The sequence below is a fragment of the Tiliqua scincoides genome, chromosome 4 (genome assembly GCF_035046505.1).
Source record: "Tiliqua scincoides isolate rTilSci1 chromosome 4, rTilSci1.hap2, whole genome shotgun sequence".
Taxonomy (NCBI): domain Eukaryota; kingdom Metazoa; phylum Chordata; class Lepidosauria; order Squamata; family Scincidae; genus Tiliqua; species Tiliqua scincoides.
This window is the reverse complement of record NC_089824.1, coordinates 172,627,528-172,650,481: the sequence shown is the minus strand read 5'-3', so window position 1 is coordinate 172,650,481 and position 22,954 is coordinate 172,627,528. Positions and strand designations below refer to the sequence as shown.

Here is a 22,954-nt window from a genome sequence, read left to right as displayed (position 1 = left end):
ACTGCAACCAACTTCTTTTCTCAATGTGTATACACACACATCCACAATGTGCATACACCCACACACAGAGGGAAGAGAAAGCAAGAGGCCCAGTGCCAAAGAAAACCTCCTGTGAATTCAAGCATTTCAAACCCAACAACTAAGTGGAAAGCTGAGCTCCTTGGACATCAGCGGTGGGGCCACAGAGCGGACTCAGGAAAAGCCAGAATAGCAGGTCGCTGACAGCATGCAGAGCAAAGGAATTCCAGATCAGACCTGAATACCTGAGCAAATGTCTAAGGGGCTAATTAAAACACACACATTGGCTCACATGCACAGAAAAACCAAACGTACCGTCATGCATGGCTTCTTACAGACAGACACCATAATTGCCAACTATTAAGATTTTAACAAAAAAATACAACAATTTGGGGGGGGGGGGTTGCTTGACATTCACAATAAAGAATGAAAAAGCCTAATTATTTCAACTTTAGTTTCAAACATATTTCTGGCCTTATGACTTCAAGGAAGGTTTGAAGACATAACTGTATACAAAAGGATTACAGCAGACTCCTCTTAGACTAACAAATTAATGTATTCTCTTAGAATAATAATATTCTTTCTAATAAAGCAGCATGATCTTTGAAGCCCTGTTTCATGATCTTCCAGATCTTGACATACACACACACAAAATTTAAACATTAAGCATTAGAATTAAAAGAAAATATCCACACCAAATGTGACAGTTACACAGATCATACAGGAAAAGAATAATGTTCCTTTCAACTGTCTGCAAACTTGTTAATGAAGGGTTCTGTATTTTAGGGCTAGAAACAATCACAGTTGGGGTTTAGGATGTATCAGGAGTGGGCAGGATTAAAATATGAAACCCACTGCATATGTGATGAGCCATGCACTAGAGATGGCAACAATCTATGGACTCCACTCATCCAGATCAAGCATTGGTTCTCCATGACCTGGAAAGACTATAAAGGGTCAACCTGGGATTTGCCTGGGCAAACAGACATCTTGCTTATGAACTTTCATGTTCAGGAATTTACCCTGTCCTTGATGTACCACATACCTCCAGCCAGATTACATCAAATGGTTGCAGCGACCCAGGAAAGTACTGTGCTTTGTGCTCTGTATTTAATAATATGGTTTTTATCTTAGGCAATTTAAGTCCTCTACATACCAATAACTCCCTGTGAAACTTTCACTGATAACAAAACTGTTACTACTTAACTTGCTTAAATGTAGCCCAAGGAAGACAAGATATTGGTTAAAACCAGTGGCTAAAATGAGACTGTAGACATAATGCCTATTTTATTAAAGGCAACACAGACAGGCAAAAGCCTACAGATCCCCATCTTTGATTTGGACAGCAGTTCAAATTCCTGTTCTGGTTCAAAAGGTCACTCTGAATCTTACTAGGAATAAAGCGAAGGATGATACTGAGATTCATTCTAGTAATAACCAAGTTCAAAACAAACATCCAAGTTTTGGAAGAGCCAGTTTATTAATACCCTGTTCAGTCATCAGTCACATTTTCTCCTTCCCACATTATACATCCCACACTTTCCAAGTGTAAAGGTGACAGACAAAACACAGCAAGCAGCTTGTGAAGTAGGTCCTTTCCATACAGGAGCCCTTTAGCACTATTGAGGCAGTGTTCTTCCACAGTCAGTCAAAAATGAAACTAAAATGGTGCTTCTTTTCAGCACTAAACATAGTGCTATATTTGCCATACTTTATTTATTTATAGTATTTTTATCCCGCCTTTCTCCTTGAAGGAACCCAAGACAGGTATAAGAAGCTTGCAATGCCCATTCCAATGGGCAAGATCGTAACATATGTACTAAGAAGCAAGATACTCTTACTCCCTAGATAGCACCCTTCATAGGTTAGGATAGATAGGTTAGGATTGCACCCTTCAATCAGCAAAGCAGTTTTTGGTGCGTTTTAAAGCAACTCCCACTTGTCTGGGTCCTTAAATTCACCATGTCTGGTTTTCCCAGACACCAGCATTATAGTCTTCTTAAAGGGCTAACTGTGGATAGGAAAAAACAGGTAGGGATTAATCAATCTTTTCCTGTTTTCTCCAGGCCACAATCACACTTTCACTTAGTCATTTTCTACCGGCAACTCAAGCATTTGCTCATTTACATTTTATTTTGAATTACGCTGGATATATGGCACCCAACACAGGACCACAGGAAGAGCTGTCACAGGCCCACATGAATGATTCCTAAAGTTCTAGCTCAAGTCAAGTAATTGCCATGACCAAGTAAATTACTTTCCTTGGTTAAAAAAAACAAAAAAGTCAAAGCTCTAACTCAGGATCCCCAATCTGAATTCTTATTAGGCCAACTCTACAGGAGGCAGAGTAGAAGGAAATGGCCACATTTGTCATCAGAAAAGAATGTTGACCCAGAAATGGTAGCAAAGTCTGCAGCCACCAGTTCTCTCAAAAACTGCATTAAAAATGCCTGTGGTACATTTGACAAGAAGAAAGTGTTCTTGTTGGCAGGGGGCTTAAAGTTAAGGAGACAAGACAAGACAGGCAAGGATGCTTGTCAAAGCAGCTGTGTCCACAGAAACGGAAGGATTCCAAGGAAGCTTCCTTTTGTGAGAAAAAATAGTATGTGAAATAAGGGGTAAGAGCATGTTATATTTGAAAGAAAAACCTAATGGTTCCAAGGGCCTTTCCTTTCTCTGTACTCCATTCTTGTTCTCTCATGTCCATTCTTTGTGAAACATGGAAACCTCACCCAATATTCCTGTAAGGAAACACATTAGAACATCTAGTGCAGGGGTGTCAAACATAAGGCCCAAAGGCCAGATGCACCCCGTGGAAACTCTTCATCCAGCCGACATAATAGTGGGGTTCTCCCAGCACCACCATCAGCTGCTGAGCCTCAAAGTGACACACTGGTTGAAGTGGCGCTGATAAAAGGCAGAGCTGAGAAGGCCAAATTATCATGAGGGCCACCCTTTCAGCAATGCAGAGGCATCACCAGCCCATGTGATAATCAGGCTTTTCCAGCACAGCCCTTGCAGCAGTGCTGCTTCTTCTGAGATGCTGGGAGGAAGAGATGGAAGGAGGTGAGGAATGGTAAACAGAAGAGGCAGACCAAAGGGGGTAAGAAAAGGCAAGCTGCTGATGCGCTGGGAGAGCCCAATGATCACACAGGTTGCCCTTTCGGTGCCACTGCTACTGCTGAGGCGTAACTTTGCACAGCACCTCTCAGCTGCTGAGATGCAAAGTGGTGCCTCACCAGAAGTGGCACCGCTAAAAGGGCAGCCTGCATGATAATTGGGCTCTCCCATATCTTGAAAATATGACCAAGAGTTGCCTAATTTCTCTTCTGTCATTTGCAGCTAATGAGTTCCTGAGAACAAAATGCTTATTTCTGGTTATCACCTGCTTGGAATTAAAGTACTGCTGTTGCAGAAGGACCATAGGACTGAATCATATGTGATCTATGGTGATATGTGCAGTTCCAGATATATGTGGCACACACAATGCAAGAGAACATTTGTGGGTTGATGCTTTAGATTTTATATGGGAAATACAAAAAAAAATGCATTCATCCCTTTCCCTCTTGTTCAACGGGCATGGTACAGTATTGGTTCTTTCGAAGAGCAACAATATAATACAATAAAAATAAAAAATACAATATGAACCAATTTAAAAAATTGGAATTATTTCATAAGAAACATGTTTCTTATGAATGAACCGAAGTATGAGCCAGACAGGTGACACTTAGGTATTCAGTTGCCTTTCAATATTACTGGCTCCTTTGTTCTTCAGTCAAAATCACCAACACAGTATCAATTTAATATTCACCAATAGTCTACAATTCCACCTTTTTCTTTCTTTTCTCGCTTCCTTTTCTTGGGCTCATCAGATAATGGGAAAGGAAGGCAGAACACCCCCACCCTTGGCTACTTCCAGCTGTATAAACCATAGAGTTTAGACCTGAGCTATACAGCCAATGGATTGTGCTTAATAGAAAGCCTACATGTGAATAATCCCCCCCTAATACTCACTATTGATTCCTCTACATAGGCTAATTAGAATGAAATCTGCCCTGCCCATTTCTACCACTTCAAGGAGATTTGAGGTGACCCCATAATTGCCCTTTCCCTTTCCTACTCTTCCGAACTCACCAGATCAACAGCTGCACTCTGGTCACATCCAGAGGGCCTTCTGAGGCATCCAGAAGGTCGATTTCTGGGGTCTTAGAAGACCTTTTGAAGGTTAGGGAGGCCATGTGCGGCTTCCCCAGCCCTTAGAAAGCCCTCTAGACACGACTGCAGCACAGCTACAGTTGCGTTCAGAGGAACTAGGTCCAGCTAAATCCACACGGTTAGATAAAACTGTGGATCCCAAATCCACAATCATTCTGAACCAGTAGAGATGGAGGAAAAGGAGATTGCATACAGGGAGAGAGAGAACGTGAGAGAAGATTTGCTGAGGTTTTTAAAATATGGGAGTTCAGCTCAGAAATTTTTTTTCCCCCAACACCAGGGCCCAATGATGAAACAAGTGAAGCTGGTATTTCCTGCTAAAAAAAGAACAAGCTCCCAACCCTTCTAGCACTTTGTCCAGACCGTTTTATCTCTTTTCCTTCATTTTCATAGCTCAGTAAACACTAAAGATCAGAACCTACCTACTTCGCTGGGAAATCCATATTCTCCTGCTGAATATATATACGATATGTGGCCAAGTTACTTTCACAGCTAGACTATATCAAAGAATGCCACAGACTATATCAAAGAATGTACTAGGATACAGGGCACCCATGTCCATGGTTCCTATATCCACGGTTTCAAGTATCCATGGATGTGGGGACCACTGTCACCACCATTAAATCACTGTGCAACCATTAAATCATTTTTAAAAGTTATTGGGGGAAAAATTGACTTGGTTAAATAAGCTGATTTTTGCCCCTTCTTAAAATTCAATTTAAGATTAAATTTAAAATAAATTTTTGCCAACTTCTTAAAATGATTTAATGGGTGTGGGGGGGGGCAACACCCTACTCTCTGCAACCCCCAGGCAAGCTCATTAAACTGTTTTAAAAACTTACCAGGACATCTTGTTTAAACAAGCTGCCTTTGGCAGTGGGTAGGGTATAGCACTGAGGTCTTCTTGTTGAGTAAGTGTAAAGTAATGCACATTGGGGCAAAAAAAATCAAAACTTCACATATAGGCTAATGGGTTCTGAGCTGTCTGAGACAGATCAGGAGAGAGATCTTGGGGTGGTGGTGGACAGGTCGATGAAAGTGTCGACCCAATGTGCGGCAGCAGTAAAGAAGGCCAATTCTATGCTTGGGATCATTAGAAAAGGTATTGAGAACAAAACGGCTAATATTATAATGCCGTTGTACAAATCTATGGTAAGGCCATCATGGTAAGGCCATACACCTGGAGTATTGTGTCCGGTTCTGGTCACCACATCTCAAAAGGACATAGTGGAAATGGAAAAGGTGCAAAAGAGAGCAACTAAGGGCGCAATCCTAACCCCTTATGCCAGTGTTTTCCAGCACTGACATAAGGGCAATGCAGCTCTGCGGTAAGGGAACAAACATTCCCTTACTCTGAGGAGGCCTCCGTGAGTGACACCCAACTGCAGCATGCAGCACATGCCCCATTGGAAACATGTCAGTTTCTGGAAAGCACTGACATAAGGGGTTAGGATTCTGCCCTAAGATGATGACTGGGCTGGGGTACCTTCCTTATGAGGAAAGGCTATAGCATTTGGGCCTCTTCAGCCTAGAAAAGAGGTGCCTGGATAGAGAGATGCTCTTTACACTCTCACATAACACAAGAACCAGGGGACAGCCACTAAAATTGAGTGTTGGGAGAGCTAGGACAGACAAAAGAAAATATTTCTTTACTCAGTGTGTGATTGGTCTGTGGAACTCCTTGCCACAGGATGTAGTGATGGCATCTGACCTAGATGCCTTTAAAAGGGAATTGGACAAGTTTCTGGAGGAAAAATCCATTACGGGTTACAAGCCATGATGTGTATGTACAATCTCCTGATTTTAGAAATGGGCTATGTCAGAATGCCAGATGCAAGGGAGGGCATCAGGATGCAGGTCTCTTGTTATTTGGTGTGCTCCTTGGGGCATTTGGTGGGCCGCTATGAGATACAGAAGCTGGACTAGATGGGCCTATTCCCTGATCCAGTGGGGCTGTTTTTATGACCTCACTGGTGTTCTCCTTAACCAGTCTGCCTTAAGGAAAAGGCCTCCTCCTTTTCCTTAGGAGCAGGAAGAATGATTAAAGAAAACACCAATGAGGTCAACAGGAAGACCTCACTGCTGTACCATTCTGTATACCAAAGGCAGCCTGTTTAAACAAGAAAGCACCTAACCCTTGCGTGCCCCCCACGCGCCTTCTAAACACTTTTAAACACTTAACTGAGGCAAAAATTGGCTTGATTTTGGCTCTGGTAAGCATTTACAATTGGGTTATGGCACGGGGGGGGGGAGCCACAGTGGGCTGGGGGAGGGGTCATCAGTATCCAAATACCCCTGGTACCCAAGGGGGTCTGTAACGAAACCCCCGTGGATACCGGGACACACCTGCAAAGGTTTCCAAACCAGGGGTTGCAAACCAAACAAGGGTGTCATGGATGTTCCTAAGGGTCACAAAAAGGTTCCTGTAAGCTGTGCGGTGGCACAGCTGGAACTGAAGTCCCGCTCAGTGTTCCTCTTGGCAGTCCAGAGCTAGGCAATGATGATGTCATCACTGAGCGCCCTGGAGCATTTTTAGTATTGTTACTATTAACATGTACCAACTCCTTGGGTTGCTGAACTGAGCTAAACTGTATTTGAGGTCACAGTAAAAAAAGTATGGGAAACACGGTCCTAATTTTTTTTAAAGTACATATAGTCTCTTTTGAAAACTTAGTACCTACAAGCATGTACACAATGCCACTCTTCAACATCCAATTGCCTTGCCATGAGCAACTCCAATATATTTGGGTTTGGGGAGAGGGAAGAAGACTAACACGACATGGGGTGTGACTTCCAGGCAGGCTTAAGCACGGATACTTATGTTTTTATAAACGAATTACAACGGAATTGTTCATGCACACAGTTAGATGGAAGAGAGACACAGGCTCTCCAAAAGCAGACTAAAGGTTTGCTTTGGCCTGGGATTTATTTGCACACTTTCTCCCTGTATTATGATTCTCACCATATTTGCTATTAACTCATTTGTTTGGGCAGATGTGGGGCTCACCCCTGTGTCAGCAGAGCAGCAACCTGGGGCTTCTGCACTGAGAGGCAGGCCTCTCCTTTCTTTTTCCTCCCTCATGCAAAAGCCAGTAGGGAAAAAGATCTAAGCTCCCACATATGCATAACACAACAGCAGGGTCAGAGGGACAGGGAATTTTTATTAAATATTTATGTTAAATATGTTAAATGGTCCTTGTGGGAAGTTGTTTTCAAAGCAGGTCCAGGTATGGATTATCATGACTTCTTTCTAGGAATCTCAGTATTTTGACTCTCCAATGTGAGGATGCAGAATGAGGGTCTGGCCACTGTTCCCACCTGGAACAGCAGGTGGCTGTACCCAAAATCAACATCACCTTTATAAATCATCTTTATTTTCTGCCAAGAAACAAGCTTTCTATTCACACTGAATTCTGTACAGGGAAGGCCAGCTCTTTGCTCTTAGTGGGAAGGTAGCTTACTAAAATCAAATGAAAAGCGTGCTTTATAAAAATGTAATATGCAATTAACCCACATAACTGGCAATATATTAACAGGAAAGAAAGCTCATCAAGGTTATGGCAGGATCAGAGCAGTTAACTGGGAGCATGGGAACAGCAGCAGAACTCCAGAAGCTCATGTGTTATACAACCAACTAGTAAGGATCTTGGCAGGCCTTGCTAAAACGATCCATGAGCTGCTGGAGATCTTTGGCAGAGTGGGTAGTGAGGCTAAGAGGCAAAGAAGGAAGGCCCATAGCCAGGGAGACAGACCAGGGACAGACTGCACTTGCTCCCGGTGCAGAAGGGATTGTCACTCCCGGATTGGCCTTTTCAGCCACACTAGACGCTGTGCCAGAACCACCTTTCAGAGCGCGATACCATAGTCTTTCGAGACTGAAGGTTGCCAATACAAATAAGTAAGGATAATTGAGGAAGGATGGTTGGGGCCAGTGGAAGTTGCAAGGGGCAATAGTGCCCAGGGCACTGACTTTGTAGTGTCACTTCTGGGGTTGGTGAAGAAGCTCCAGAGCAGGGGTGTCCAAAGTTTTTGGCAGGCGGGCTACATCATCCCTCTGACACCGTGTCGGGGGTTGGGGAAAAATAGAATTAATTTGTATTTAAAATGTGAATAAATTTACATAAGTTTACATAAATGAATATATTAAAGATGAACTTATATGAATGAATGAAGGTCTTGAAATAGCTCAAGGCCTATAAAAGGCCTTGCACAAAGCAAGGCTGGCCTTTCCTTTGCTGCCTCTACTGCATCACAGACGTGAAACAGTAAGCAGTGGAGGAAGCCCTCATCCCACAGCTCATGCAAGAGGTCAAACAGTTGCCCTCACGCTAAGAGAAGTTGCATCGGGCCAGTGCGGGCTCCAACAAATCTCCGGAGGGCCAGAGGCTCATTGGAGACTGGGGGCTCCCTGAGGGCCGCATTGAGAGGCCTCGAGGGCCACAAGTGGCCCCGGGGCAGGGGTTTGAGCACCCCTGCTCCAGAGCAAAGAAACAACCACTCAGAGCTTTGCTGAATCTCTGCTTTCTGTTCTGGTGAGTGCCTGCAAGAACAGAAAGCAGCGACTCAGCCAAGCTCAGACTGCCTGCTTCTTAGCTCCGGAGCCATCATGGGGACATTTGTCCCCTTGCTAGTGATATCACTGGCGCAAGTCCACATTGATCTGTGCAGGCAGATCAAGCCCAGGAAGACGGTCAAGGTTTGGTGCGTGCCACCATCGCCACACCTGCTCCCGTCCCAGGCCCAATCTGCTCATCCCCTGCCCCATCACTGCCCTGTTCCATCCATCCCTTCTCCTTTTCCACCCAACCCTGATCAGCCCCCCCCCCCCCAATCTTCCTCCAACACTCTGTGCCGGGTTTACCTCCTACAAAAGGCCTCCCAATGACCAACAATGTGTGTAGGAAGGCTCCAGCCTTCCTGCTGACACACTGGCTGCTTTTGCTGCCACAAAATGCTTATGGCACATTTGCGACAGCCAGCACCAGTAGAACATGTATTCTGTATTTTGCCGTGTTCAACCGGTGCTACCAGTATGTAGGACTGGATTGTAAACTGCAAATCAGGAAGTCGCCAGTTTTAATCTTGCCTCTGACATGAGCTCACTAGATAGCTATGTCCAAATCATAACCACACTATTAATACCTTGCATTTTGGGAAATAAAAGGAGCATGCACACTCAGGGAACACTCACACCCAAGTGCACAAAGAGAAACCAGTTTGCTACATACAGTATTCTCTAAATCAGGGGTAACCAAACTTTTTGGCAGGAGGGCCACATCATCCCTCTGACACTAAGTCAGGGGCTGAAAAAAAAGAATGATTTTACATTTTAAATTTGAATAAATTTACATAAATGAATATATTAGAGATGGAACTTGTATGAATGAATGAATGAACTTGCAATAGCTCAAGGCCTTGCACAAAGCAAGGCCAGCCTTTCCTTTGCTGCCACTGCTGTATCAGACGTGAAACAGCAAGCAGTGGAGAAGCCCTCATCCCACAGCTCACACGAGAGGTCGAACTGTTGGCTGTCATGCTGAGAGCAGTTGTGTCAGACCAGCGTGGGCTCCAGCAAATCACTGGAGGGCCAGAGACTCATTGGAGACTGGGGGCTTCGCAGGGGCCGAATTGGGAGTCCTCGAGGGCCACAAGTGGCCCCAGGTACAAGCCATGATGTGGGTACAAGTACATGACGGGGTACAAGCCATGATGTGTATGCGCAACCTCCTAATTTTAGAAATGAGCTATGTCAGATGCAAGGGAGGGCACCAGGATGAGGTCTCTTGTAATTATCTGGTGTGCTCCCTGGGGCATTTGGTGGGCCGCCGTAAGATACAGGAAGCTGGACTAGATGGGCCTATGGCCTGATCCAGTGGGGCTGTTCTTATGTTCTTAGGGCTGGGGTTTGGGCAGCTCTAAATCGACCCAGGGTCATTGTAAAGATTAAAATGATAAACTATGAAGTTACACTATTTTGTTTCAAAGTCTACAGATAATAATTTATGGAGTTATTTTAATCTATGACTAATTTAGTCTATGGAGAATATTAGTACAAGGCTCCATATCAGTTTACCATACTAACACAACTGCTTCTGCAGTCCTTACTAGGTCTATCCAGTAGTAGATAGTCTTAATTTGCAAATCTCAACCTTGTGTCTTCATATCATGAGAACCCATGGGGAAAGTCCCTGTGGTCTGGCCAAGAAAGGGTAGGGCTTTTGGGAAGCAGAATGCTCCTCAGTACACCTTCCGGCAAAAGAATCACACATGGAATTCCCTACTGCCTTGCCTAAACTACTACTACTATTTATTATTATTATTATTATTTATTAACAGTATTTACTAGAGATCCCAAGAGACAGAAAGGATTTTCCTACCCCTTTTTTGTTTGGGAGATAATTGCTCAAGGCTCGAGCATTACTCTCACCCAATCAGTAACACTGTGTTCACAGATATACTGCATGTGTGTAAGAATTCAGGGCCAGCTGCCTCTCTGTCAGCAATTTCCCCTAAAAATGTGTTTGAAATACATAACTTGGAGATCACAGTCTTTTCAGCTTGAGACCCTCAGGCAGCGAGAGCAGGAGGGGCAGCATTTCATCAATGAAATATCATTGTTTAAATAACTCTGAAGCATCCCATCTGTTGCTGCTGTTTTTACTTAAACTTGTATGTCCAGACACAACAAAAACAGTTAAACAACAATCTTTTTTCCCCAATACCCAGTTTGGTATAGGCTGTAGAACAAATATTTTATAAAGCTGTCCAAACTGCAGAAAGCTGTAGAAAACAGGAAAAAGATGCTCCAATATTTACTTGGGATTCTCCCCTTCCCCATCTCATCCCCTTGAGAAACCTTAGAGAGATAGTCCAGTCACACCAGTGAGCTTCATGGCCAAGGGAGGATTTTATCTACATCTTCCAGGTCAATATCCTACTTCATCTACCAGATCACTACATCATATTGGCTCTCAATAAAACAGCAAAGCATGAACAACTGGAAAGTAGTGAAAGTAGTTGCAGAATATGCCTGCAATCCAAGCATGCAAAGGTAGACTGTGTAGGAATGGAGCATCTGGTAGAGAGAGACAAAGAGCAGGGAAAGGAAATACAAATTACCCACTTGCAGCAAAACAAATGACTGCTAGAATCCTAGCAGTAACGGAAGGCCTGGTAACCTTTATTTTCCTTGTTGACCCACCTATCCATCATATTTGTATCTCACCTTTTTTCCAGGAAGATGAGAGAACATACATTTATTTATTTAGAAGATTTTTATATGGCTTTTCAAGTGCTCAAAGTGGGCAACAAAAATCCAACACTACATAAAAATTAATAAAAAATATTAAATAAAATCAATTAAAACAGCATTAAGAAATAGGTTTCTTGCTTCCAAATTCATATTCCTCTTATGAATTCTAATGTTGATAAGCTTCTTGCAAGACTTGAGATTTTGCGTGCTTTCACTACGCACGCATTAAAGAGACCTTTGACATCTGAAAAAACTCAGCTCTGTCCTACCTCCACAGTTCAATGGAAGGATACATCCTTTACATGAAACATATCCCAGATTTGATCCCAAGATCCTGAGATAGCTGGACTGGGAAATACTGTGTCTGCCAGATGAGCCAATGGTCTGACTCGGCATAATATTATTATTAACTAGGTATTTATATACCGCCTTTCTGGTTATCGGATTACTCCTCTGACTTTATTCAAGGCGGTTTACATAGGCAGGCGTTTCTAAATCCCTCAAGGGGATTTTTACAATCATAGAGGTTCTCTCTTTCAAGAACCAACAACATTTCAGAATGGATCTTCCTGGTTTGGTCTCACTTCTGGCCTCTGGTTCTCCCATGCAGGATGACAAGCAGCTCCATCTCTCACAAGGAGGGCAGCCAAGATGCTTCTTGCTCACACCAAGAGGTGGAATCACTCAGCTCGGCCTGTCAACTGCTTCAAGGTCTCGCCATTCTCAGCCGTTCAGGGAGCTGCCAATGTTCTCAAACTGGCGACCTTCTGATGTTATCTTTGGGCTAATGGAGGCTCTACCCTCTAGACCAGGGGTGCCCAAACCCCGGCCCGAGGGCCACTTGCGGCCCTCGAGGCCTCTCAATGCGGCCCTCAGGGAGCCCCCAGTCTCCAATGAACCTCTGGCCCTCTGGAGATTTGTTGAAGCCTGCACTGGCCCAACACAACTTCTCTCAGCGTGAGGGCGACTGTTTGACCTCTCGTGTGAGCTGTGTGATGAGAGCTCCCTTCACTGCTTGCTCTTTCACATCTGTGATACAGCAGTGGCAGCAAAGGCCAGCCTTGCTTTGTACAAGGCCTTTTATAGGCCTTGAGCTATTGCAAGACCTTCATTCATTCATATAAGTTCATCTTTAATATATTCATTTATGTAAACTTATGTAAATTTATTCAAATTATAAATGTAAATTAATTCTTTTTTTTTCCGGCCCCCAACACAGTGTCAGACAGCTGATGTGGCCCTCCTGCCAAAAACTTTGGACACCCCTGCTCTAGACCAGACCTCCTGCCCATAAGACACTTTCATATGCACTCCTGCCAATTTGCAGTATATTTCTGAGTTCAGAAACTTGAAAACGTAAGCGATGCATAACCCCCTAAAACTACAGAAATCAAATGAGAAGGGGAGAAAAAATCACCCATAATTAATCCCTCATCTGTTGTGGCTGCAGATCTAAGGATTGCGATTCCTGTGTAAGTGGCTGAATGAGTCGCCCTGGCAAGCAGGCAGGCGATCCATCTGCCAGCTGGCAGTTTCCAGGGGCTCGTTAGGACTTGCAGCTGAAAAGCAAAGTTGCTAGGAATGCTGCCTCTGAATGTATTTGGTAAAACCTATTGCAAACTTGCACTGCTCACCTGCTGGAACAAGAGCTGAAGATAAGGAGTGTCTGAATGAAAACTCCAGTTGGAAATTAGGCAGTTTTGCATGTTGGATGGTGACTTGAACTGGGTTGAACAGGTAGGAATTCTAATGCAAGCTGTCCCACTGAACATTTGCCCATGTGGGATTCCAAGGCAGTGCTGGGGGAAGAGGAATGTTTCCCAAATCCCCTACTGACCAACCTTCAGCTGCTATAGGACAATCTTTTTCCTAGCCTAGATCAGATAGTGAGTGTGATAATAACGGAACACTATACAGCGAATCAGGCTGATACAACAACATAACCAAGGTCAAGCAAAGTCAAATGAAAGTGAGGGATATGCTTCCTGGACTGGTTACATTAATGTTCCCAGTCAATCGGATCACCGATAACACTCACTCTGAATGTGTGAAGATTTTTTTTACATTACAGCAGCGGTTCTCAAACTCTCCAGCAGTTTGAGAACTGCTGGTTAAGTGCTGGCAGGGGTGGGGACTGGGAGGGGGGATGTACCCCGGCAGCGCTGCAGCGATTGTGGAGCCACAGGCACCCAGAGGCTTGTATCCCTACCGGGGGGGGGGATCTACAAGCCTAGGAGAGTTGCTCCGACGCTTGCAGTAAACCAAAAGTGGGTCCGACCTACAAATCAGAGTGATAAATCACGTGGGGGAGATCTGAAGAGGGGGCTGTGGGCTTACTGGACCCTATCTGAGACTTGCAGACCCCCACCCCTTAGGGAGACAAGCTTCTGGGTGCCTGCAGTGCCACGATCGCTGTGGCACTGCCAGGATACCCATGCCTGGGCCACTCCCCTTAAAGGCGAATGGTCCTTTCTAAGTCCTATGGTACGCCGCAACCCATCACTTTGAGCATCAATGCATTACAGTATGCAAATGGTGGCTATTTTCACCACAATACCCAAGCAAGTGCTGAAAACGGGCTGGAGGAAGAGAACACTTTTTTCAACTTAGTTCTAGTTTCAGGGTCAACAGCTGTAAGTATTGGCCAACTACATGTTAATTTTTACTCTGCAAATGACACAGGAGACTTGGACTCGACAAGCACCAAGACTGCAATCCAGAAGTTTTGAAGAAGTTTTACTAACTTCAAAAGGTGCTAGGAATGCTGCTAAATTGGTAGACCTGCCTGTCAAGTTTCATTGTGCACTGACTGTGTAGTGTTAACTCTATCACAGCACAATCCTGAGCATGTCATGATCCTCAGAAGTAAGTTCTATCAAAGGGACTTACTCATAGGTAAGCACACAGAGGATTGTAGGCTCAATGATCTAATAAAAGGTATCAATTTACCTATTTTGTGCCCTTAATTATTTTGGGACACAAATAGAGCATCAGACATGGTGCATATGCCATTTACAGAGATGGTATAACATACCTTGTTTCCATCAGTGTCATTCCAAATTACAAACCAAATTAGCCTGACCAACTGATATATCAATTTTATCTAAACCCTCCCACCAATGCAGTTGCGCCACCAGAGAATGTGCTGTTCAGGTCCCAGAGGTCTCCTCCAGGCAAGGGAATATTTGTTTCTTTGTCAAGAGTAAGCCTCCACTACCAAAACGCATCTACTGGGTCCAGCGTTGGCAACCTTACTAGCAGTGGCATAGTTAATGAATGTGTAGCCCGGTGCAGAGCTCAAAACAATGCTCCAGAAGTGATGTCACAACCGGAAGTGACATCACACCCAGGCTTTTTGAAAGTGTGAATTGGGGGAAACTTGCCTCCTCCCCCCAGCAGTTCACCACCCACTTTATCTGCCACCTCCTCCCAGCCAGTGGCATAGCTAAGGCATCTATCTGCTAACTGGAATCAAATTTTGTAGCCCCCCCAAGACAAAATCAAATTTAATTAAGTAAATAAATAAAAAAGTGTGCCCCTTATTGGTTAGAGACTGTGCTGGGGTGAAGAGGGATGGTTATTCTCTCCTTGCTAAATATAAGAGGAGCACCACTTGAAAAAGTGCCTCTTTAACAGATAGCAGGAGTAGCTGTATTACGATACATGTAAGAGCTGACTCATATTAACACCTTATTGGTTCCATTGGTTCTTATTGGTTCATAATAACATCTCATTGACTCTCAGAACAATCAATCTCATAGACCAGTTTTGAGTTAAAGAAATCCACTTTTTGTTCCTTAAGGCAGTTGTGTTTTCGTTTTCTGGTTAATGGCCATAACTTTTGAGGGGGAAAAAACAGATATTCTAATGTGGTTTTTTAATTGCATTCTGCATTAAATTACCTTTCCAGTGATATATAGCATGATGGTATTATTCGTACATACCAAGATTTTCACAATTTTGGCCACTAGTGTCAAGCTCAGCTTGTTGCCCCCCTAAAACTTGTTGCCTGGTACAGATGCTACCCCCTGCACCCCCTTAGCTATGCCACCGCTTACTGGCGCAAGTCTTGAGTGGATCCAGGAAGACGGACGGGCAGCCCAATCCTGAGCTGCCCAGGGCACCCAGCTTCTGCAGCACCGAAAACGACTGCTGCCGAATCCTGTGCGCCCTGGGCTACCGCGGGCAGCTCCTCACGAGAAGGGGACTTTTGTCCCCTTCTCCCGGGTAAGAAAAGCAGCCCCGCAATGGGGTTACCCACGCTACTGCTGAGTAAGATAAAGGCGTTCATGTAGGGCTCCCTCTCCATTCCACTCTGCCCATTCTGCATCAGCACTGACTGGCACCAGGTCTTTTCTTGAAGTTGTTGGTGTGTTGGTACTCACTATGTGGCCAACAGCCCAGCTGCACAGAATGGCATGTTGCCTTTGCAGCTGCCATAATGCATTTTCCAGAATGCAAGTTCCAGTCTGCAGTGTTCCCATAGGGTTGACCCCAAACTCACTCAAACACAAAAGCTACCAACAGCACAGTCTTATACATGTCTACTCAAAAGTAAGTCATTTTGAGTTGCATGAGAGTTACTCCCAGGTAAGTAACTGCATATAGGATTGCAGGTTTGGCCATGCTTCGCCTGTTCCCTGTAACAGCTCAGCTTCTATAAGAGGGTACAGGCAGCTCTTTGCTATCTGCAAATTTGCTTTTCTGTGAGGGACAGAACTGCTACCTTCTCTCATTATCCATGCCTCTGTTTTCATTATTTGCTATGCAGAGACTTTCTGGAAACTGCAGGGACCTTCAGATGACCAGCATGGACTCCTTTAAAATGGCCTGTGAAAGCTCCTGCCAGATATTTTAAAGGGGTCTGTGCTGGTTGCATGTGCATTCGGAAGGTCCCTGCTGCCTCTGGAAGGTCTCTGCAGTATTCAGAGATATTTGGCAGTTCCTGCTGCATTTTTCTGGTGTCATGAAGGTCTCTACTGGATTCTTCTGATGCTACCCCTTCCTCCCAGTGTACCCCTTTTGCCTAACCCCATTTATCTCATGGAACCGATGGTTTGTTATTTGCAAATTTGCTATCCACTAGGTTTTTCAGGAACCTAACCCTAGAAGATAACGAGAACTGACTGTATAATTATTAAACCTCACATCCCTTAGATAGTGTTTCAACTCTGGAAACTAACATGTAACAAGTCAATAATAACTATACATTCACAGAAAATGTTGGTAGCAACTCTTGTTCTTAATGCACCCAACCATCAGACATCAACATTTGCTATCTGTTTTTCCACCACAACATATTTTTCCATCAGAACAAAAAGGTATGGATAATAAGGGTTTGTTTGACATCAAGTTTTTTTTGCTCCTCTTGTTATCTAGCTAACCCATCTCTCTCTCAAGAGTAAGGGTGGAGATTAGAGTATGAATTTTTAAGTGACAAAGGCCACTTGAGAGCAGTTTGCATTTCTCTGTGGGATAAACAAACACTGGAACAAAATGCCACAACTGAACTGTTTATGCAATGCCATATGATGGCAGGGAGTTTTCAGGAAGAGAAAACTACTTAAACCCTAGTGTGGGCCCAAGATGTTTTTCACCTCCCCATTGGGTATGTACGGGACAGAGCAAAAGAACAGTGGCAAACAAACATGTGTTTCTAAGAAAGCATGTTTCAGCAAATACCTTCCCCATACTGCCCACTGTCCATGTCTAACTTCACGGAGTGGCCTGTGGTCACATAAGTGACTGTAATGGGATTAACTACATGAAGAGCTGTGGAGGGAGGCACATCTCTGTTGTTTACCAATGTCACTGAATGGGAGATGGCACATTTAGCAATTCATAAAAATGTTTCAACACTAGCATACAGAACAGATCTTCCAGAATTACCATTGCAGGTTGCTTTAGAATTAGGAACTCTACATAGCATTATTTCCGCTGAATTTTTTAAATACCAAACTTATGTTAATTAAATGCAAACAGCTTAACAATGTGTGTTGCTCTTACCAAGGCAGTTATGGCCATCGTGTGCTAGGCGGAAGCCATCATAGCAGGTGCAACGATAATTCCCCGGGATATTGACACATTCATGAACACAGCCGGCATTGTCATCACGCTCACATTCATCAACATCTGTGCACAAAAAAGGGAAGACCAATGACCAGACAGAACTTCAGAACTAAGAATTACTAAGTTCCCTTGATGTCATCATTTTAAACTAGAGTTTGCAAGTTTATTACACCCAGGGTATGCCAACAGCCACATTTCGTATGGTCCGTGCTGATCCTACTTCCACTCCCACATATCGTGCTAGAAACTGTCACTCATGCTCAGCATTTGGCACTAGTTACTTCTAACATAGTTACAATAAATGCGTCTGACGTTTGTGCCAGGCATCAGACAGAGGACGGATGCGTCACCACCATTGTCCAACATAATCCCAGAAACACAGCTTTTCATTTCTTTCTGTCTCCTTTCATCAGATATTATCCCATCACAAATTCATTTCATCATTTTAATTATGATTCATTTTAATCATCAGGTTCTTGATTAAATGATCTTCCAAGACTGTTTCCCTATTTATTATGTGATGTGAAAGCTAAGCCCACATTTTTGTATCAAGATGGGCAGGATACAATAATCTTTCACTGGATATAAAAGTCTAATACTAGCACCAAGGCAGCCAAGAGGATTAATCCATAGTAATTGGTGGAGTCGCAAAGCAATAATCTCAATAGCCAATCCTGCTTGTCCCAACAAAATGCAGCTGCACAGAATAGCGTAGCCACTTCTTTGATTCAAAATTTCAGCCAGGAAGAACTAGGATCAGATCAAATTGCATGGGGGAAAAATACCCACAAACTCTTACGGCCACATCAAAATAGTAGATTCCTGCACCCCTTGGCTATGCGTTGCCACCAACAAGTAGAATCACTGCAATCACCTTGAAAAACAGCAGAGCATTTTGCCCATAAGATATTCTGCAATGAGTACAAGAAGCATGCCATGTGGAATGCACAGCCCACTGTGATGCTCTGCAAGTTTATTTTATTCACACTAATCAGGAAAGGTAAATGCATCTGGAGCACAGTTCGGGAATGATGAAGTGGGTGCTCCCTTCAAAAGAAATCACTATTTCTTTTCCTCTTTAACAACCTAAATCTACCTCTAGGCATGGCTGAACTTCCTCCCATCTTTGTTACTATGGGCTGACCCAACTCTCCCTACCTTTGCAGTGCTTTCCATCCCCAGTGTAGCCAGATTTGCAGATGCACTTGTACGATTTGGGAGTGTTCTGGCAGATGGCATCAATGTGGCAGTTGTCAGTCCCATCAACACATTCGTCAATATCTGCAAATGAAGAAGTAACAGTATAAAACCTTCCAGGCAGATAGCCATGCGAGTTTGTAGCAGTAAAAATGAGGAACAACCACAAGACACCTTATCATAAACCTTCTCTCTAGAGATTCTTATAAAACACTATATAATCTGAATTCTGGTGAGGCTGAAAACTGACTTGCACTTTCGTCTGGTTAGGAACCAGAGCATGGATGAAAATAAAAAATGGGTGAATGACTGAGCATAGCCTTATTTAGCTTTTATTTTATTTTATTTTGGCCAGTGAAAAACCTAAATAACTATATCACTATATATGCAAAATCTAAACAGATATCAAAGCTCTGGCTTTTGGCTCTGATTTATACATTATGATGGCTTCAGTAGTTTTGCTGTTGGCTTAATCCTAACTGGCAGTTAATGCCACCAGAATACGCCACCACTGCATTCTGGCATTCTGGCATTCTGCATTCTGGCATTCTGCATTCTGGCAGTGTAACATGCTTTCTGGCTGTCACAAATGCATAAATGCCAGAGAGTACAGCCTGGCTGTTGCCACTAGTGGCCTGGTCCATACAAGGATGGACCATGGAACCCGCCACCTTAGGTAACTCTGTGTAGGGGCTGGGATGGAGGCAAGGAGGAGATGGAACAGGGAGGCAGAAAAGGGAAAAGGTAGTTGGGCGGATTGGGTCTGCAAAGGGGGTGGGTTCAGCTGCAGCAGTGCCTGCCAAATACTAACCGCCTTCCTAGGCCTGAATCACCTTCATGGGTCAATGTGGACATGCACCAGTATGATATTGCTAGTGCAGGTCTGAGATGACCCACCAGGCAGGCAAGGTCTTACCCTGGAGAAAGGGAACAAATGTTCCTTTACGCCAAGGAGATCTCCCAAGGTCAAAATTCCCCCATGGGATTAAGTGGATGTTGTGTTGTTACCACTGCACAGCCAATCAAAGAGTTAGGTAGGAGTTGGCCACCCATCAAGTTTCCCTGACCATTGTTATGGTCAGATTGAGCACTTCTGAATGCTACAGTTGTAAAATAAGGCAAGAAGCCGATTAGTGGTTCAAAAGACTATTCCATCACACTCACACACCATGAAAAAAATTTAATAAAGGCTGTAAATGTCAATCAATCAAAGCCAACTGCAAATAAAACTGCCAGAAATGAAGTAAGAGACCAGGAAAACACAATGGGCCTCTCCAAACCAATATATGCAACATACTCATTCAACCAGAGCTACTCTACTCACAGGGCATCTGACTGTAAACATAGTCTGACCAGATTCATTTTGGCATCTTCTACTGAGACACAAGAGCGCTGTTCATTGCCATGATTTTAGAAAGCAATAGGATGGGTCCATCGTTAAAGCAATGTTTACCAGTTGTACAGATAGTACAAACCAAATCGGAACATCAATCTTTATGGCTGGTTGCATGTTAAGCTGCCATCTGTAGGGGTTTCTTTACAGTAAGATGATTTTGGAGTTCTAAATACATAGTTGTTAGAAAGTACCTTAACTCATAAATAAACCAATATGCAATTATTCACTTAATTTACATAACACTATCAATGTGAATGGGACTTTCAAAGCACAAGAGGCTAGGTCCCTGCCCTAAGAAATGTACTATCTAAAATTCATTACAGGGAAGACAACAAGGCACTGGTTCCCTAACTGCGGGTCACAAGCTGATTTTTGGTGGGCCACAAGGTCTCCTAGGTGAACATTCCAAGGCCTTCAGATCTGGTAGGAGACCCAAGCTGGCAGTGCCTGAACATGATTGAGCAAACTGGGCACCTGCTGTGGTATTGGGGCGCTATGAGGCCAACAAAGTTTTGAAACCTGTCTATTTACCAAATTCAGGTTTGTCGATTTGGCATCATGTAATTCAAATCATTTATATAAAATATTTATTTATAAATTGTTAAATTACTGGCTTTATCTGCATATACACTATGGCATCTGAAGTACACAATGTTGTATTTTCCTAAGAGAAAATAATTAAAGACTACCAAGGACTACAAAACGACGCAGGCGGCACCAGGACTAAGAGCCAATCCTGAGTTGGACCTATGCTGGCAAAGTAACATGAGAAATCCTATTGCAAGGCTTGGGGCTTTCCCTGAAGGATGAAAGCCCCCTTGCCCGAGGAGACCTCCAGCGGCTACCCATGGTGCTGCAGGATACAGCAGTAGCCACTTTGGCACCACTGCACCTGTCAGTGCCACTGCCTTTAAGACTGGGCTGCCCATCGCTTGCTAACCCACCCGGTTTTGTCTAACAAGTCCAGTGCATCTGGCCAGAAACAAATGCATAAACGCACAGCCCAATCCTGAGCTGCCCAGGGTGAACGGCTGCAGCAGCGCTGAAAATGGCTGCCACTGCATCCTGTGTACTTTGGGCAGCCGCCAGTGGCTCCTTGGGAGAAGGGGACGTCCCCCGGGTAGAGAGTAGCCCCGCAATGGGGCTACTCAATTCACCATCAACTGAAAGGTCGGCGGTGAATCAAGTGCCTCCATGTCGGGTGGTGAGCCTGACATGGAGGCTTTGGATCCATATGACCGATAAGCAGTGGAGGTTGGGTGCCTGCCCAGTGGTAGCCCAGTTCCGGCCAGCGCTGAGCTACCACTGGCATTCACCCAGCGATAGGGCCTGCAAACGTGCCTTATGGCACGTTTGTGACAGTGCGCGCCGGCAGTTAGCTGGCACACCGAGCCCAGGATTGGGCTCTCAGTCTTAGTTATAGCAACTCTCAGGTTTAAATACCGTAGATACTCACCTATAGTACGTGAAATTTTTGCCAAGTAATCAAGCTCAAATTATCACTTCACCTTATCTCCCGGTCAATCAGAGGGCAAAGCCTTTCAACTCTGAAAAGTTTTGTTTCTCAAGCAGCAGACAGGCGCCAAGTTTCTCAAGCAGCAGGCAGGCATAGCTCCTTAGAAGCAATATGTTAACCTTTTATTCTCCTTCCTTCTGCTGCAACCTGGTTCTGCTTTGCAAATGCTTGCAAAGTAGATTTTTTTTGAAACAACAGGATGGGACTCCTCCTTTCCATCTGAAGCAGGCTACAATTCAATGCACCCTTACTTAAGAATAACACCCAGGGAAAGCAGTGGGTCTACTTCTCAGTAAAAAGGGTTGCAAACATATGCAGCTGCATCTCTCTGCTGTGAATTGAATAGCACACTCTCAGTTATGTGTTATGGGTTGTACATAGAGCTTCTGGCTTAACACGCCAGACACTTTAAAGGTGGATTTGATTCATGGATCTCCCGCAGTGGTTCCCAACCTTTTTCACTTGCATATCCCTTGGCAGCCCATTTCCATAAATTGTACCCTTCATATTAGCAAAATGTTTGTAATTAATAATACAAGCCCTCATCTCCTCTATATGAAAGCCCAGACTTCATGTATTTATCACAGTATTTTCTCTTTTTATCTGTTTGAAGAACAGAAGACTCTGCCTTTGCACTGTTTTGCACCAGAAGTGTGCTGAGAAATTCTGGGTGATTGATCACTTTCCATATTATGTTTCAGCTTTTTTACTGTGCTGGTTTTCAATCACTGGTGCATACATGAATTGATGACCAAAAACTAGCTTTCGGTGGGGCTTTCACAGCCAACTAGCTACCTCCCTTCCTGCCTTTTTCTACCATTTCTACATTTCTACCATTTTCTATAAAAAGGCAAAAACCTGCCTTTTTCTACCATTATTAGAATGGTATTTTCTACCATTATTATTATTCTACCATTATTCCATTCTTTTTCAAGTACCCCTAAAGGTCCTGTTGAGTGTCCCTGCGAGTACATGAATACCAGGATGGGAACCACTGTTTTACTGGTATGTTGTTAACAGTGCACTTACTCTGATAGTGCTTACAAAAATGTGATGAAGACCAGAATTTAAAAAGAATAAAAATGTATCTTATGATCTTTTACTATGTTTTTAATAAATGAGAGACTACAATTCTTAGGTAACAATTAGTGGTGGGTTATTTTTCAGGTTGTGGCCTCGAGTAAAATCAGACAAAACTATAGTCAGACACCCCCCTAAGTTTAACCCCCGACTTACCTGAGAGTCACAGAAAATTCCATGATTGTTGGCTCAAACCCTGCCCTCGACTTAT

General features: G+C 43.8%; 1 protein-coding gene across 1 annotated transcript in view; it reads right to left on the bottom strand.

Moving 5' to 3' along the window:
• The window catches only part of SCUBE3 (signal peptide, CUB domain and EGF like domain containing 3), a 140,500-nt gene that overhangs the window by 97,979 nt on the left and 19,567 nt on the right, over positions 1 to 22,954 (bottom strand). The window contains exons 2-3 of the mRNA XM_066624776.1: positions 18,713 to 18,835; positions 17,492 to 17,617 (exon numbers count right to left, since the gene is read on the bottom strand). Coding sequence (XP_066480873.1) covers positions 17,492 to 17,617; positions 18,713 to 18,835 — 249 coding nt within the window. The remainder of the gene's footprint in view (positions 1 to 17,491; positions 17,618 to 18,712; positions 18,836 to 22,954) is intronic.